The sequence below is a fragment of the Ranitomeya variabilis genome, chromosome 2 (assembly GCF_051348905.1).
Source record: "Ranitomeya variabilis isolate aRanVar5 chromosome 2, aRanVar5.hap1, whole genome shotgun sequence".
Classification (NCBI taxonomy): Eukaryota; Metazoa; Chordata; class Amphibia; order Anura; family Dendrobatidae; genus Ranitomeya; species Ranitomeya variabilis.
In genome coordinates, this window is record NC_135233.1 from 63,085,768 (window position 1) to 63,103,300 (window position 17,533).

General features: G+C 43.1%; 1 protein-coding gene across 1 annotated transcript in view; it reads left to right on the forward strand.

The window, feature by feature from the left end:
• Positions 1-17,328, forward strand: part of B3GNT2 (UDP-GlcNAc:betaGal beta-1,3-N-acetylglucosaminyltransferase 2) — a 52,544-nt gene extending 35,216 nt beyond the window's left edge. The window contains exon 2 of the mRNA XM_077282484.1: positions 14,158-17,328. Coding sequence (XP_077138599.1) covers positions 14,167-15,360 — 1,194 coding nt within the window. The 5' untranslated portion in view covers positions 14,158-14,166 and the 3' untranslated portion in view covers positions 15,361-17,328. The remainder of the gene's footprint in view (positions 1-14,157) is intronic.
• The last annotated feature ends 205 nt before the right edge of the window (positions 17,329-17,533 follow it).

A 17,533-nucleotide genomic window follows, 5' to 3' on the forward strand; every position in this document is an offset into this window, starting at 1 on the left:
CTGGGATTTTCAGGACCCATAGATATTGATACTTTTCATCCAAGATGCTAATTAACAAAAAAAAAGTACATGGCTTGTAATTACAGCTTTTTGGCACATTCTCTCTGTACCACAAGCAGTATGTGATCAAATAAAAAAAAAATCATTTTTTTAAATACATATAAAAAAAAAAAATGTGGAGGCTTTGTGTATTTCATCACATACTGCTTGTTAACGCGTGAGAAATTACAGTTGATGGAAGCATGCTCTAAATGACAGATTGTGAATATTTTGGTTTTACTACTTCCAAGTATCTACACCGCTGCAATTTTCCCTAGAGTCATTACATATGATTTTTTTTGGAAAGTGGAATCTCTCTTCTTTTTGCAATACAGCCATAAAAGAGGATCAAAGTAAAAGTGGCTCCGATTCTCTGCCGTTTTTGATTTGGTGCTGTGTATCCTGGGGGGTTTGGTCAGTGTTAGAACAGAAGTCTGCAGTCACTATGTGACGGCGCACGTTGTCATGCTTTTCTGCGCTATTCACAGTCACGTGCAGTCAAGAGGTCTGCGCTTCTCAATTCTCTTATGTTGAGAGAAGCCGGATGAGACTATTCCGTTACTACTTGAGGTCAGTATCTCTTAGGCTAGGTTCACATTGCGTTAGGGCAATCCGTTTAGCGCTAGCGGATTGCGCTAAACGATGTTTATTTAGGGGCCGCGTTCAAGGGTCGCGTTAACGTCCCCGCTCTCGCAGATCCCTGATCTGCGAGAGCGGGGAACGGACCTCGGGCGCGCCGCGGACGCTGGAAGCAGCGTCCGAGGCGCGTCACAGAAGAACGGCACATCACTAGCGCGAGCCGAAAAAGGCACGCGCTAGTGATGCGCTGCAGGCGAAATTTACATTGCTGTCAATGGGTGCGCTAACGGACCCGTTGCACGGCGTTAATTGCGACATTTTTGCCGTGCAACGCTGTCCGTTAGCGATCACCCACTAACGCAATGTGAACCTAGCCTTAGAGTATCACTCAAATAGTAACCAGGGCTGTGGAGTCAGTAAGCCAAACCTGACACCTCAATTTCCATGCCATAGACTCCACCAAAATGGACTCCGACTCCACCGCAATGGACTCCGACTCCACCGCAATGGACTCCGACTCCACCGCAATGGACTCCGACTCCACCGCAATGGACTCCGACTCCACCGCAATGGACTCCGACTCCACCGCAATGGACTCCGACTCCACCGCCCTGTAACGGACTGCACTTACTTACTTTCCCCTCTCCACTGTGAGATCACCATACTATAGAGAAATCAAATCTGCCACCACTAGCAGCCATGTACAATAGAGGCCACAATACCTCCTGGGTATAATATATTACATAGTGACCTTGCCGCAGTATTATCCTGCCACTACTATATTTTACTAGATCAGTTCTTTTATTGTACATGATTGACACTCGGTATACTTACACACTGAGTAATTCATCATTTTTAATTTCTGCATCCATATGAGATCTGACTCGGGACCAGTTTCATATAGGTTTATTTTACTCACAATACTCAACAATTAATAAATAAATATAAGTATGTGCACATTCTCCTCTGCCCTTAGTGCCGTTTGGACTTTTTTTTTTTTTTTTTTTTTTTTTTTAAACTTAACCTTTAAGTAAAATAGGTTACTTGGGTTTTTTTTTTTTTTTTAATGCTGTATAGTTTTTAAAATCATCACAAGAACATAGCGCAAGGCCAGTGAGCTGCAGCACATTTATAAATACTTGCACCCCGCAGAATTAACATTGAGAGGAATGCTCGTTCTTGGTCACTACCCGTGAAAACATGCCTAGCGATGGCTCGGCAAATGGGCAAAAGCAATTTGGTTCAGTGATGGCATCGTTTCATGTGGAATTAAAAATTCGGTTTAGTCGGCAGCACATTCCTGGGTGCAAACAGGTGTAAGCTGCCAATAATAATGCAAACTCTCCGGGGGTGGAGAACAAATCGCTTGTCTCTCTATACAGTGTTCAAATTGATTGCTGCTTGTTGAATGACTCGGTGGTTGTCTGCTTACGTAAAAGGAGCCATATTTCTTCTGTGAAGAGGTCCGTTGCAGTTAAAGCATTATGCAGCAAGTGGTGTCAAAATTTACGCAAAACCTATTTGTAAACTGTGAGTTGCAGATCATTAGCATCATAAAGTGTCATAAAACAAAATCTAATCTTCTATATCTATACAGCAGCCTTCCCATGGCTTCACTCCACCCATGCCATGCTATGGATCTCAAAACTACTATCCAAAAAAAAAATAAATTCAGAAATACGAAGTTGGATGAGGACCAGCAAAACAGGTTGATCTCTGCTGCGATATAGCCTCCCATGGTAACCCATTACCCAGTTACACCATTGGGGGGGTCCAAAAGTTAAAAGGTTTTTTCTCTTTGTTCATGACTTTTGCAGAGAACATCCAATAAGGACTTTAAGTTTCTTATGTTGGCAAATTTACACCAACATGACCTGGCAAGTAGCGCTCGCCTCTAATCCACTAGATTACGTGTGTTTTTATCTCCACACTCACACAAGACACATTAAAGCCCATTCCTAAGGCTCCTCTCTCATGAGATTTTCATTTATTCTAAGCAATAGTGGAATATTCGGTAACGCATTTTTTTTTTTTTTTTTATTACAAGAAAATGCTAAAACTCCCTGCAGACCGAACTGCGAATCAGCGGCAGTCATAAGTTATTTGGATCGAAAAAAGTCATAATTTCCAATACAGACTAAGGCAACTAGTAGTATGACCACGGCCTTAGGCTTCATTCACACGCCAGAGTTTTAACGCATGCGTGGAAAAAAAAAAATTGGTACCGTGTCAGTGTTTTGCGATCAGTATTTTTCATGGATGAATAAATTACAAAGCTTCTTCTGTCCATATACTTCTACTGGCAATTTTCATTTGACACCAGGAAAAAAAAAACTGACTGGACACAGTGAAAGAGCACAGACTTGTGAATAGGACCATACTTTATATGTGCACATGTTGCATCTGTGAAAAAAACAAAAAAAACAGGCACAACAGGTATGTGCAACAAAGACATCTGAATAAGGCCGTAGGGCTTATTCACGCGTCACTATTTTGCATCAGTGTTTATAGGGCAAAACTAGGAGGAGTGGGACTTTCAGAGAAACCAGGATTGAAAGCCTGACACCTTTTCTTTGTCTTCAGAGATTCCTGGTTTTGGCACACAAATACGGAAGTGTGAGGTTTGCTCAAAGTTGCAAATTGTAAAAAAAAAAAAAAAAAAACAAGAATAGATATAAACCAACATTTGGAGAGGTTCGAAACATTAAAAAAATAAATAAAAAATAAAAAATAAATAAAATTATTTATATATATATATATATATATATATATATATATATATATATATATATATATATATATATATATATATATATATATATATATATATATATATATATATATATATATATATATATATATATATATATATATTTTAGATGCAATATCAACCCTCCAAAAATGGGTGGTGATCAATAGTTGGAAACCTTTGGGCCACCATTCACAATAGTTGTACTGTCCAAACAGCACCCAATTTAAGGGGAGTCTGTCAGCAGGTGTTTGCAGCATGACTTGGGGGCTGACAGACAGACAGATTTCAAAGATGTTCCTTTTTAGGCCATGTGCTGTTTCCATACAGTAAATGTTTTATCAGGAGATGATCACTACCTGGACTACAGCTCACATGAGCCCTGGTCTGACCACGGCCCTCCAATAAGCAGCTCACTGTCAATAGACAATGTACAAAAAGCTGTGGTGTGGGCAGGTTAGTGTTCTGAGGTCTGCTACATGCGACTTCTAAAACTCTGAATAACATAACTGCTGCATCCAGTAAGCTACCGCTACATTCCCACAATGAGCTTTTGTTGCATTTTTGATGTTCACTTGAATGTACATCTTATAACTACCTTCCCTCGTTATTTTGACTTGCCATTGCCCGGTTCATCTACGCCATGACTCTCTAGGTCTATATAGCAATCAGTAGAGCTGTTATTCTAATAGTCTCGCTACAATATGCGGAGATTTCCTTGTAGCAGGTTGTAAAACGGACTAAACAAGCTTGTTGGATACATCGGGTGTAGTCCACAATGGAGAGACCCAAGACGTTTTGGTTCATCTCTTTAGTGACGGGTAGGGTTGAGCGACCTTTAGTTTTTTTAGGGTCGAGTCGGGTTTTGTGAAACCCGACTGTCTTAAAAGTCGAGTTAATCGGCCGACCACCGTGAAAAGTCGGGTTTCGGACGAAACCCAATGAAGACATTTTTTTTTTTTTTTAAATTCTCTCTCTCTATCTCTATCTCTCTCTATCTCTGTCTCTCCCTCCCCATAAACGCTCATTTTACACTTTGCACATCGCTGTAATGCACGCGAAAAAAAATGCCTGTTGTTGTGTACGCCCCCTAACACCTACGTCATCACTCTACCGCTCCTTCATTGGCTGCAAAAATGGCGCTAAACGCGTCATACGAAACGTGACTTTCGCGCCTAGATCGCGTACCGCGTGGCCGACCCCGCACAGGGATCGGGTCGGGTTTCATGAGACGGCGACTTTGCCAAAAGTCGGCGACTTATGAAAATGAACGACCCGTTTCGCTCAACCCTAGTGATGGGGCCAAATTTTTGGAATGTGACCAGTGTGATTTTATGTGGTATTAATTCTGGAACGCTTCAACAAATCCCAGTGACTCAGATTTTTTTTTTCGTGGCACTTTATAATTTATGATAATGGTAAATTTAGTTCAATGTTTTAATAATAATAATAATAATAATAATAATAATCTTTATATAGCGCCAACATTATCCACAGCGCTTTACAGTTTAACTGTTTCAAACGCAAGTTGTGTTTATTTATAAAAATCAGAAATTTGCCAAAAAATGTAAAAAAAAAAAAAAAATTAGCAATTTTCAAACTTTGATTATTCCTTTAATCCAGATAGTCATACCACAGAAAAACATTAACAAATAACATTTCCCTCATGTCTGCTTTACATCAGCACCATTTGTAAAATGTTATTTTATTTTGTTAGCATTTTAGGAGGTTTAAAAATGTAGAAGCAATTTTTCATTTTTTTTTTTTTTTTTCAAGGAAATTTACAAAATGTATTTTTTTTTAGGGACTTATCCATGTTTGAAGAGACTTTTGGGGGTTTTCCAATATATAGGAGCCCCCAAAGTGATACTATTTTAAAAACCGCACCCCCTGACACATTGAAAACTGCTGTCGTGTAGTTTATTAACCCTTCAGGTGGTTTTTCAGGAATTAATGCAAAGTGGCATGACCGGAATGAAAAAGTGTATTGTCACCACCTAAATGCCGCTAACTTCTGAACAGGCCACTGTAGCCAGCAGACTCTAAGGCCGCTATTTGGGCGTGAATTGCCTTGGCCGACATCAGGACCACAAAATCATCATCTCAGGGTGCCGATGGGGTTTAATAGGGAGCCCCCTACACTCTGTTAACCATTTTATATGATGTAGTCACTATTGACAGCAGCATCTAACGGGATAAACGCATATGGAAGATGCCAACACTGATGGTGGCTAATGCAGCAAGTTGTCAGCTATAGTGTACAGCCGACAGCTGCTGGATTGTCATCTGTATGGGGATGCTATTCTCTATATCTCAGGTCAGAAAAAGACGTATCGGCGGTCAATAAGGGGTTAAAGCAACCTACTTACTTACACAATTAGCTGTAAACTATCGTAATGGCTCCGCTCCTTATTTGTCATGCTGTTTTCTTCCGCATTTGCAGATCTAAAAGATTTATTTTCAGAGGATTATAAGATCTTGCTTTCTTTTAGGCGAGCATGTTTCGTTACGTAGCTTGTAATTACCACTTTTTGGCACATTCTCTCTGTACCACGCCCATAGTGTGACTGTTTAGGGAAGGTGAGCGTTTTTTCTTTTTGTTTTTACATCAGAAACAAGTTTTAACTTGAAAAACGAAACCATTGTCATGTTTTGTTGTAACATAAATGTGGGTCAAGATGGATTGTCACTTTTTTATGTTCATATTGGCATGGGGTGAAATTACATGGTGGTCAGCAAGTCATCACTAATGTTCTCAGATAAATTAGACCTGTTATGATGTCTGGTTGTCTGAAGAATATTCTGCCATGCTTAAAGCCCCGTCTCACTTAGCGACGTTAAAGCGATCCCGACAACGATACGACCTGTCAGGGATCGTTGCTGCGTCGCTATGTGGTCGCTGGTGAGATGTCAAACAATGAGATCTTCCAACGATCGCTGCTGCGATCTCGCTGTTTGACATCTCACCAGCGACCTGTAGCGACCTGTACAACGATGTCACATGGGAGCTATTATGACGATTCAGTGTCTGAGTCGTCAACGAGGTCGTTGGTAAGGTGTCAAACACAGCGATGTGTGCTACCCAGCGAGACCTCAACGATCAAAAAAAGGTCCAGGCCATTCCGACACGACCAGCGATCTCACAGCAGGGGCCTGGTCGCTGCTACGTGTCACACATAGCGAGATCGCTACTGAGGTCGCTGTTGCGTCACAAAACTTGTGACTCAGCAGCGATCTCGCTAGTGATCTCGCTTAGTGAGACGGGGGCTTAATGCACTTGGGCATATAAAGATCCACTGCTGGCAGCTCCTTTTGCAGTTTGACCAATGATGTTCCAGATGGACAATAGGAGGCTAGTCCGAGACGCTGCAGGCAATGGTAGCACGATTTAACCATGCAGACTGATCACAGAAGCAGCCTGGCATTGTCGTTTTGAAATGTTAGTTAATGGTGTTGCCCCCAAACTTCTCCAGACCCATCTCTGGCTATAATTGCATCCAAAATAAAGCTGGACTCGTCGCTAAAGAGGATATGCCTCAATTGCTGATTTGTTCTGCACCATGATGGCCTTTGATGATGGCATGATGTCAGTGGATCACTTACAGCTAGACGTCTGGTGCATCTTCCAATGGCTTGTGTAGGCACTGTTATTCAGCTAGGCACATGACGTCTAATTACACTGTCAGGACAGAATGGATGACTGCTCATTCTTTGACTCTGACCATATCACGAGGAAATGTCATTCAGGGATTATGGTGTGGGGTTACACAATTTACTGTAGCCAGAACCCTGTTGTCTTCATTCCGAATACACCAACAGTTTTACGTTAGTTAGCTCTACCAAGTGTGTGTGTGTGTGTGTATCCTTCGTACTCGAAAATGAATTAATAGTTTTTGGAGTTTTTATTTTTGTTTCCATTTTTTTCATCATGTGCACTTCTTCACTCTGCTGCACGGTGGCTCAGTGGTTAGCACTGCAGCCTTGCAGCACTGGGGTCCTGGGTTCAAATCCCACCAAGGACAACATCTGCAAGGAGTTAGATTTAGATTGAGCCCCGATGGGGACAGAAATGTCTGTAAAAGTAATTATCCTCTTTAGCAATCCTATGGTTTCCATAATTCCTTGACTTCACCTTTTTAATGCTGAGATTTCAATGTGTGTATGTATGTATGTACAATCATGGCCAAAAGTATTCACACCCCTGCAATTCTGTCAGATAATACTCAGTTTCTTCCTGAAAATGATTGCAAGCACAAATTCTTTGGTATTATTATCTTCATTTAATTTGTCTTAAATGAAAAAAACACAAAAATAATTGTTCTAAAGCCAAATTGGATATAATTCCACGCCAAACATAAAAAAGGGGGTGGACAAAAGTATTGGCACTGTTCGAAAAATCATGTGATGCTTCTCTAATTTGTGTAATTCACAGCACCTGTAACTTACCTGTGGCACCTAACAGGTGTTGGCAATAACTAAATCACACTTGCAGCCAGTTTACATGGATTAAAGTTGACTCAACCTCTGTCCTGTGTCCATGTGTGGACCACATTGAGCATGGAGAAAAGAAAGAAGACCAAAGAACTGTCTGAGAACTTGAGGAAGCATGAGCAATCTCAAGGCTACAAGTCCATCTCCAAAGACCTGAATGTTCCTGTGTCTACCGTGCGCAGTGTCATCAAGAAGTTTAAAGCCCATGGCACTGTGGCTAACCTCCCTAGATGTGGACGGAAAAGAAAAATTGACAAGAGATTTCAACGCAAGATTGTGCAGATGTTGGATAAGGAACCTCGACTAACATCCAAACAAATTCAAGCTGCCCTACAGTCCGAGGGTACAACAGTGTCAACCCGTACTACCCGTCGGCATCTGAATGAAAAGGGACTGTATGGTAGGAGACCCAGGAAGACCCCCCACTTCTTACCCTGAGACATAAAAAAGCCAGGCTGAAGTTTGCCAAAACTTACCTGAAAAAGCCTAAAACGTTTTGGAAGAATATTCTCTGGTCAGATGAGACAAAAGTAGAGCTTTTTGGGCAAAGGCATCAACATAGAGTTTACAGGAGAAAAAAAGAGGCATTCAAAGAAAAGAACACGGTCCCTACAGTCAAACATGGCGGAGATTCCCTGATGTTTTGGGGTTGCTTTGCTGCCTCTGGCACTGGACTGCTTGACCGGGTGCATGGCATTATGAAGTCTGAAGACTACCAACAAATTTTGCAGCATAATGTAGGGCCCAGTGTGAGAAAGCTGGGTCTCCCTCAGCGGTCATGGGTCTTCCAGCAGGACAATGACCCAAAACACACTTCAAAAAGCACTAGAAAATTGTTTGAGAGAAAGCACTAGAGACTTCTAAGGTGGCCAGCAATGAATCCAGACCTGAATCCCATAGAACACCTGTGGAGAGATCTAAAAATGGCAGTTTGGAGAAGGCACCCTTCAAATATCAGGGACCTGGAGCAGTTTGCCAAAGAAGAATGGTCTAAAATTCCAGCAGAGCATTGTAAGAAACTCATTGATGGTTACCGGAAGCGGTTGGTCGCAGTTATTTTAGCTAAAGGTTGTGCAACCAAGTATTAGGCTGAGGGTGCCAATACTTTTGTCTGGCCCATTTTTGGAGTTTTGTGTGAAATGATCAATGTTTTGCTTTTTGCTTCATTCTCTTTTGTGTTTTTTCATTTAAGACAAATTAAATGAAGATAATAAAAAAGAATGTGTTTTGCAATCATTTCCAGGAAGAAGCTGAGTATTATCTGACAGAATTGCAGGGGTGTGAATACTTTTGGCCATGACTGTATGTATGGCTCACTGGGTTCTAATCCCACCTTGGACAACATCTGCAAAGAGTTTGTATGTTCCCCCCCGTATTTGCGTGGGTTTCCTTCGGGCACTCTGGTTTCCTCCCACATTTCAAAGACCTACTGATAGGGAATCTAGATTGTGAGCCCCATCGGGGACAGTTATGATAATGTGTGCAAAACTGTAAAGCGCAGCGGAATATGTTAGCGCTATATAAAATTAAAGATTATTTACTAAATATATGCATTCTGTATATTCTATTTGCACACCTTCTGTGTTGCTCTGCCTCAGATCTACATTTTACTATAGCTCTCATATCGAGGGCTCTTTTCATATCTGGAGTCAAGATGTTTCTCTGATTCACACACTCTCACACACACACACACACACACACACACACACACACACACACACACACACACACACACACACACACACACACACACACCACATATTAACCAAATTACTATGGTAATTTGTGGTCAGTTAAGGGGAAATACTGACTTTTTTTCCTCTCGTTAACTGCTGTTGTGAAGGAAAAAATATCCTTAACCCTCATTGTGTTATCCTTCAGTTTTAACACTAGTGAATGCATGTGCATGATGGCTGCAGACCTGACTGACCGCCCTCCAGGCTGCATCCGAGTATTTGCAAACCACCTGCTTTGGAAGGAGACCTGGGGACTTAATTTAAAAGAAATATATTTATTAAAGTTATTTTAAGCCTACTTTTCCTTTATTTTGCATTGCATGATTTAATGGTTGGTTGGCACAACATCAGACTCATAGGTACATGTAGGTAGATGCTAAACCAATTCAAGAGGTGGATTTACCCCTTAGTGACCAGGCAGCTAATAGTTTGTTTATGATGTTGAGTGTTAATTTAGCTTTTACGGTATTAGGCTATGTGCACTTGAAAGGGTAAAATTTCTGCAGCTCTTGGCAGGAAAAACGTAGCTTTTTCACGTTTTTGACTGATTTGAGTGAAGTCAATGGTGAGAAACGCACATAGAATTAATTGACATGATCCAGATTATTTTCTGCATCAAATCTGCGAGTCAAAAATAAGTAAGGCCCAGGGGCCCACGGTCAAGAACTAGGAGCGCTTTGGATGCAGTTAATGTTTGCTGCATCTCCACAAGAGAAATTGACATGCCGCTGTCTGGAGAGACGAGCATCGTTTGTCAGTGTCCGCTGGTGAGTCGGAGGCGACTATGGACACAGTGTACTTGGGGTTTCTAGACATCCCATCCACTACGCTGTCACATCTGGCCGCTGTGGGTTTGGCGCTGCATAAATACGCACCGTCAAAACTGCAGAAGTTCCTGATCATGGGCACATACCCCAACGTGTGCATGACACTTAACGTTTCTTATTCACTTTGCTGGCATCAGGATTGCTTCAGGTTTATCTAGAAAATCTTCAAGGAGAAAATGCACCAAATCTGCAACATGTGCACACGACCTTAGACTAGTGTCACCACCATGAGGGGGAATTTATCATAACAAATTTACAGTATGGTTTCTCTTGCTTGCCGGAAGAGGTATAGCGGATACTAGTTGTTAGTTTCCTCTAACTCCACCTTCTACAATCTGAATCGATCAGGATCTGTTAAGAGCCAGTGGCTCTCCTACACTGAAGTTGTTCTGGACTATTATATACACAGCACACTTTTAGCACTCAGTATATACAGATAGAAAAAACAAATTAGTTAAGGGACTGTCAGCGCGGAATGACTGTTCAGACCAAGTACAGGCGCTCTGTGCTCCATGTCGGGGCCAATCATTTTATATACACCTTCCCACCTACTTGTACATCTATCTCCACCTTGTCTCTGCAGTGATCAGGTGACTTTGAACAGCATGTTGCCTGACCGCTGCAGTGGTCTAGTGAAAGGTTGTCGGGAGTGTGGCCCTCGCTCTGGTGTGGCCCTCGCTCTGGTGTGGCCCTCGCTCTGGTGTGGCCCTCGCTCTGGTGTGGCCCTCGCTCTGGTGTGGCCCTCGCTCTGGTGTGGCCCTCGCTCTGGTGTGGCCCTCGCTCTGGTGTGGCCCTCGCTCTGTTCTTTGCTGTGATTGTCCTTTTTTAGACGGTGTGGTAGTCTGGTTCTTTTCTAACAAGTACTGTATATATGAAGGATTCAGGCGAGCGCTGTAATAATAAATAGGCCCACAATTGAGTGTTACCCATAGCAACCAATCAGATTGTTGTTTGTTTATTTTCATGGCTGGATTGAAAATGAAAGCTGTAACCTGATTGATCGTTCTTGGTGACCGGTTGTTAACTAGAGCTGTTTATGGCTGAAAGTGACTTTCAGGACAACTGTGAACACAGTAGTGAACTTTTTTTTTTTTTCTGCAGTCCGATGGATTAGTACCAAACAGCCAGTGTACTGATGTAATAAATTCCTGGCATGTTTGACACTTCTTGGCCTATTTCTCTCCCCTCTCGATTGTGAGCTGATTAAGGCCTTTGGTATGAGCTGGAAAAAAAAAGAAATAAAGCTAATTATATTGTCCTTTCTCCTTTGCTGGGGTATGACACTTGACGTTACAGGCCCAAAGCCTAAAGATTTGCCACGAAGTGTGGTGACGACCTTGCCTGACGGGTGCAGTGTTGTCGTGGAGACCGTGTGGATTTACTTCACCAAATCCATTATTGATTTCCTCACATACGCACTTGTATAGCACTAAGGCCAGATAGATGGCCTGTATTGTCTCTCTTGGTTACTTAAGTTGCTCAAGGTTTACATGACAACTTAGTGATGTAACTTGCTGGCCCCCATGCATAATTTCCAACAGAGACCCAAACTCCCAGGTTTTTAATAGAGTTGGTCTGCTCATGTAGACAACCCCTCATCCCCAGAGACCTTAGGGACGGGTCTGACTACATTCTCTATAGTCACTGCTTATGACCCAATCGAAGGGAGTACGCTGTAATCAGAATCTTGGCCATTTAGCTATAGGCTTTATCCTTAGAAATTGGTTGCCTTAGTGAGACAGAGCCTTTTTATTTGCTCTTAGAGGTATGCTAATCAGCACATATACTTCATTAGTAGCACACCTTAGCTTTAATTAGACATTCAGGAGAAGATGAGACAACCCACATTTTTGTTTGTTTGTTTTGGGGGGAGGGTTTTTTTAAAAGAGAACAAAAACTCATCGGTTTTCCCCCCACTGCTCCCGTTTTGATGCCTCTTGATCCCCAGTCTCCTTCCTTCTGCAGAAATGACATTCCCTCTCCCACGCTGCATCCAGTCACTGGCTTTGTTGGTGGTGATCGGCTGCAGCAGTTACAAGTCCTTATATCAGGAGCTCCGTACTGCTGCAAGAAGCAGATAACAGCTAGGGACTAGTGTCAAATTGGAAGTAGTGGGAGATGGGTGAGGCGAGTGTTAAACTATTTTAATGGCTAATTATCGTTTATAAAACTTTTAAGCTGTGTGCACTCGTTACGGATTTTTCACTTTTTTTAATAAAAACCGCAAAAAATAAATGCATTAAGCATCCCATTAATAGAATGCAATCCGCAATTTTTGTGCGCATGTTGCGTTTTTTTACCCCCAAAAAAAACACATCGTGTTAAAAAAAAGCAGCATGTTCATTAGTTTTGCAGTTTATTTCCTGCTATTTAATGCATTGGGAAGCTCCGGGAAAAAAACACGAAAAATCCGCGAAAAAAACGCATGCAGATTTCCTGCAGAAAGTGTCCAGTTTTGTTCATGAAATTTCTGCAAAGAATCACGACATGTGCACATAGCCTTAATGTTACATGGACCACAAGGTGTTTCTGATTAGAATTCTGGGTGCTGAAGCCCTCGCGCTGTGTACGGGCTCAATTTGGGTGCGTTCAGTACACTCTGCATGGAACAATTACATTGCTCTGCCTGCGACTTATCAGGAGCTTCAGATTAATGTTTTGAGCTAACGGTGGGGGTCTTGGGACCTGGACCGTGAAGGCATTTTTTTTTTTTTCAAAAAGGGTATGTGTGTATGGATGGATGGATGGATAGATAGATCTATCCTTTTTTTTTTATTTTCTTAAAGGGATCCTATCACCCCCAAAATGGAAGATGAGCTAAGCCCACCGGCATCAGGGGCTTATCTACAGCATTCTGTAATGCTGTAGATAAGCCCCAGATGTATCCTGAAAGATGAGAAAAAGAGGTGAGATTATAGTCACCCAGGGGCGGTCCCGCTGCGGTCCGGTACGATGGACGTCGCGGTCCGGTCCAGGGCCTCCCATCTTCTTACGATGACGTCCTCTTCTTGTCTTCATGCTGCAGCTCCGGCGCAGGCGCAGTTTGTCTGCCCTGTTGAGGGCAGAGCAAAGTACTGCAGTGCGCAGGCACCGTGAAAGGTCACAGTGGCCCAGCGCCTGCGCACTGCAGTACTTTGCTCTGCCCTCAACAAAGTACGGCTGAGCCGCAGCGTGAAGACTAGGACATCATCCTATGAAGATAGGAGGCGCTGGACCGGACCGCGACGCCCATCAGACTGGACTGCCCCCCAGGTGAGTATAATCTAACCTCTTTTTCTCATCTTTCAGGATACAGCGGGGCCTTATCTACAGTATTCCAGAATGCTGTAGATAAGCCCCTGATGCCAGTGGGCTTAGCTCATCTTCGATTTTGGGGGTGACAGGTTCCCTTTAAGCAAATGGACAATTTGAACTTTGACCACTAGTAAGATGTGAGAAACAATATCATCAAAAACATCATATTTTTAATGGACTCTCAGGTATAATATTGGAAAAGTCCAAAAAAAAGAAAACACATATACCCGCACTGCTGTCCTTTGCGATCACCTATCGGCGTGCTACAATACGCTGCACCAGCTCCTATACCTCCTACTCAATGCATGGGCATTGGGCATAAGGGGTGCTCAACCAAAAAGATATTTATAATTCAAAAACAAATTTTTGAATAATATTGGAAAAGTTAGAATAGTAATACACTGTACTGCACATTACCTGATTTCTGTTTTTCTTCTTTCAGGTATGAGAAATGAGTGTTGGAAGGAGAAGATTAAAGCTGGTGGGGATCCTAATGATGTTAAATTTCTTCATTTATATCCTTGTCGAAGTTTCAAAAAGCGACAGCCAAGACAAAAATACGAAAGGACAGGTTCTAATACCCGCTGGAAAATTCTGGAGGAAACGCGCAGCAAGCGGAGCTTATTGGAATAGAGAGCAGCAAAAGCTGGACAGATTGTACAATCCAATTCTAAACTTGCTCAATAACGTTACCGTGGAAGAGATGGTGGCTTCCAATGCAAGCCTCCTGAATTCATGTGATATGGATACAAATATTCAGTCCCAAATCAAAGACTTTCAGAACTTGCCAGACAGATTTAAAGACTTCCTTTATTATTTAAGATGTAAGAACTATTCTCTGGTGTTGGATCAACCCGATAAGTGTAAAGATAAGCCTTTCTTGCTGCTGGCCATCAAATCCCTCACACCACACTTTGATAGACGACAAGCCATACGGGAGTGTTGGGGCAAGGAAATTAAAATTAACAACATGACTGTTGTCAGGGTGTTTCTCCTTGGAGAAACTCCTCAGGAGGATAATCATCCCGATCTCTCTGGCTTAATAAAATATGAAAGCGCGAAGTATAATGACATCCTTCTGTGGAATTACAAGGACACGTTCTTTAATTTAACTCTTAAAGAAGTGCTCTTTCTGAAGTGGGTAAGCCATTCCTGTACAGATGTTCAGTTCATCTTTAAAGGAGACGATGACGTTTTTGTGAATACACATCAGATCCTGGATTACTTGAAGACGTTGTCCGTAGAAAAAGCCAAAGATTTATTTGTTGGGGATGTGATCAAGGATGCTGGACCTCATAGGGACAAAAAGCTAAAGTACTACATTCCTGAGAGTCTGTATGAAGGGTCTTACCCACCCTATGCTGGGGGCGGAGGCTTCCTTTATTCTGGCAATATTGCTTTAAGACTCTACAACGTAACAAACAGAGTTCTCCTTTATCCCATTGATGACGTGTATACTGGAATGTGCCTTGAGAAGCTTGGGCTCGCTCCAGAGAAACACAAAGGGTTCAAGACTTTTGATATAGAGGAGAAACAAAAAAATAACATATGTTCATATTCCAATTTAATTTTGGTCCATCCTAGGAAACCTCAAGAAATGATTAAGATTTGGTCTAGGTTGCAAGACTCTAGTTTGAACTGTTAAGATGGGAGCGCATGGTCTAGACTTCGCAGAAGGGTTTCTGATTTGCACTGCTTTTATCGTGAGGACCTGTGCGATGAGTACATATCCACATCACACTGAATGTTTCCAAAGACTTTGCTAAACCAGAAGGGTGTAAATTTATATATATTATTTTTGTTTGTTTTCATGCGTTTGTCAGTTTTGTTGTTGTGGATGTTCTTTAAATTAGGTCTTGAAAATGAATTGTTAAAACTGTTTTTTTTGGGGGGATATTTTAAACCACGCACATTTAAAAAAAAAAATATATATATATTGTCACATATCACATATTTGTTTTTAATGGGATTGCGTTCTCATCAGACCCATGCTTGGGCCTGTGGCTGTTCAGGATCGGCCCATCATCAGGATATCAGACCCTTGCTTGGGCCTGTGGCTGTGCAGGATGGGCCCATCATCAGGACATCAGACACAAGATTGGGCTGGTGGCTGTGCAGGATTTCCCGTCATGAGGATGTGAGATTCATGCTTGGGCTGATGACTGTGCAGGATCGGCCCGTCATCAGGATGTCACATCCATGCTTGGGCTGATGGCTGTGCAGGATGGGCCCATCATCAGGATGTGAGATTCATGCTTGGGCTGTTGGCTGTGCGGGATGGGCCCATCATCAGGATGTCACATTCATGCTTGGGCTGATGGCTGTGCAGGATGGGCCCATCATCAGGATGTGAGATTCATGCTTGGGCTGGTGGCTGTGCGGGATGGGCCCATCATCAGGATGTCACATCCATGCTTGGGCTGATGGCTGTGCAGGATGGGCCCATCATCAGGATGTGAGATCCATGCTTGTGCTGGTGGCTGTGCGGGATGGGCCCATCAGGATGTCACATCCATGCTTGGGCTGATGGCTGTACAGGATGGGCCCATCATCAGGATGTGAGATCCATGCTTGTGCTGGTGGCTGTGCGGGATGGGCCCATCAGGATGTCACATCCATGCTTGGGCTGATGGCTGTGCAGGATGGGCCCATCATCAGGATGTGAGATCCATGCTTGGGCTGGTGGCTGTGCGGGATGGGCCCATCAGGATGTGAGATCCATGCTTGGGCTGGTGGCTGTGCGGGATGGGCCCATCATCAGGATGTCACATCCATGCTTGGGCTGATGGCTGTGCAGGATGGGCCCATCATCAGGATGTGAGATTCATGCTTGTGCTGGTGGCTGTGCGGGATGGGCCCATCATCAGGATGTCACATCCATGCTTGGGCTGACGGCTGTACAGGATGGGCCCATCAGGATGTGAGATCCATGCTTGGGCTGGTGGCTGTGCATGATCAGCCCATTATCGGGATGTCACATCCATGCTTGGGCTGGTGGCTGTGCGGGATGGGCCCATCATCAGGATGTGAGATCCTTGCCTGGGCTGGTGGCTGTGCAGGATGGGCCCATCAGGATGTGAGATCCGATCCTGGGCTGGTGGCTGTGCAGGATGGGCTCATCAGGATGTGAGATCCTTGCCTGGGCTGCTGGCTGTGCAGGATGGGCCCATCATCGGGATGTGAGATCCATGCTTGGGCTGCTGGCTGTGCAGGATGGGCCCATCATCGGGATGTGAGATCCTTGCCTGGGCTGCTGGCTGTGCAGGATGGGCCCATCATCGGGATGTGAGATCCATGCTTGGGCTGCTGGCTGTGCAGGATGGGCCCATCATCGGGATGTGAGATCCTTGCCTGGGCTGGTGGCTGTGCAGGATCGGCCCATTATCGGGATGTGAGATCCATGCTTGAGCTGGTAGCTGTACAGGATCTCTCTTCCTGAACAGTATGGATGTCGTTTCTACAGTAAACTGTTATTTATGTCTCTATTAAAAGTGGCCCTTACATTCTTGCATATGAATCTATGTCTTGTTAAAATGTGTGAATGCTTCCTGTGTCAAAGCTGATGACCGTTCATAAACGTGACTGTTCCCCCATTTGATGACACCTGTTATTTAAAAAAAAAAAAAAAAAAAATGCTCTTTTGTCCCCCATGTTACAATGCACCCCTTTTTGTTTAGTTTTTTTGTACGCCACAAAACAAACTGCCTACTCCATTTCAGAAAAGCATAACTTGAGATCTGTGCGGCTGCTGTAAAATTGGTGACTGACAAGACTTTGCAGTCAGTGTCGGCATCATTGGGACGTGGAGGCAATAGGGT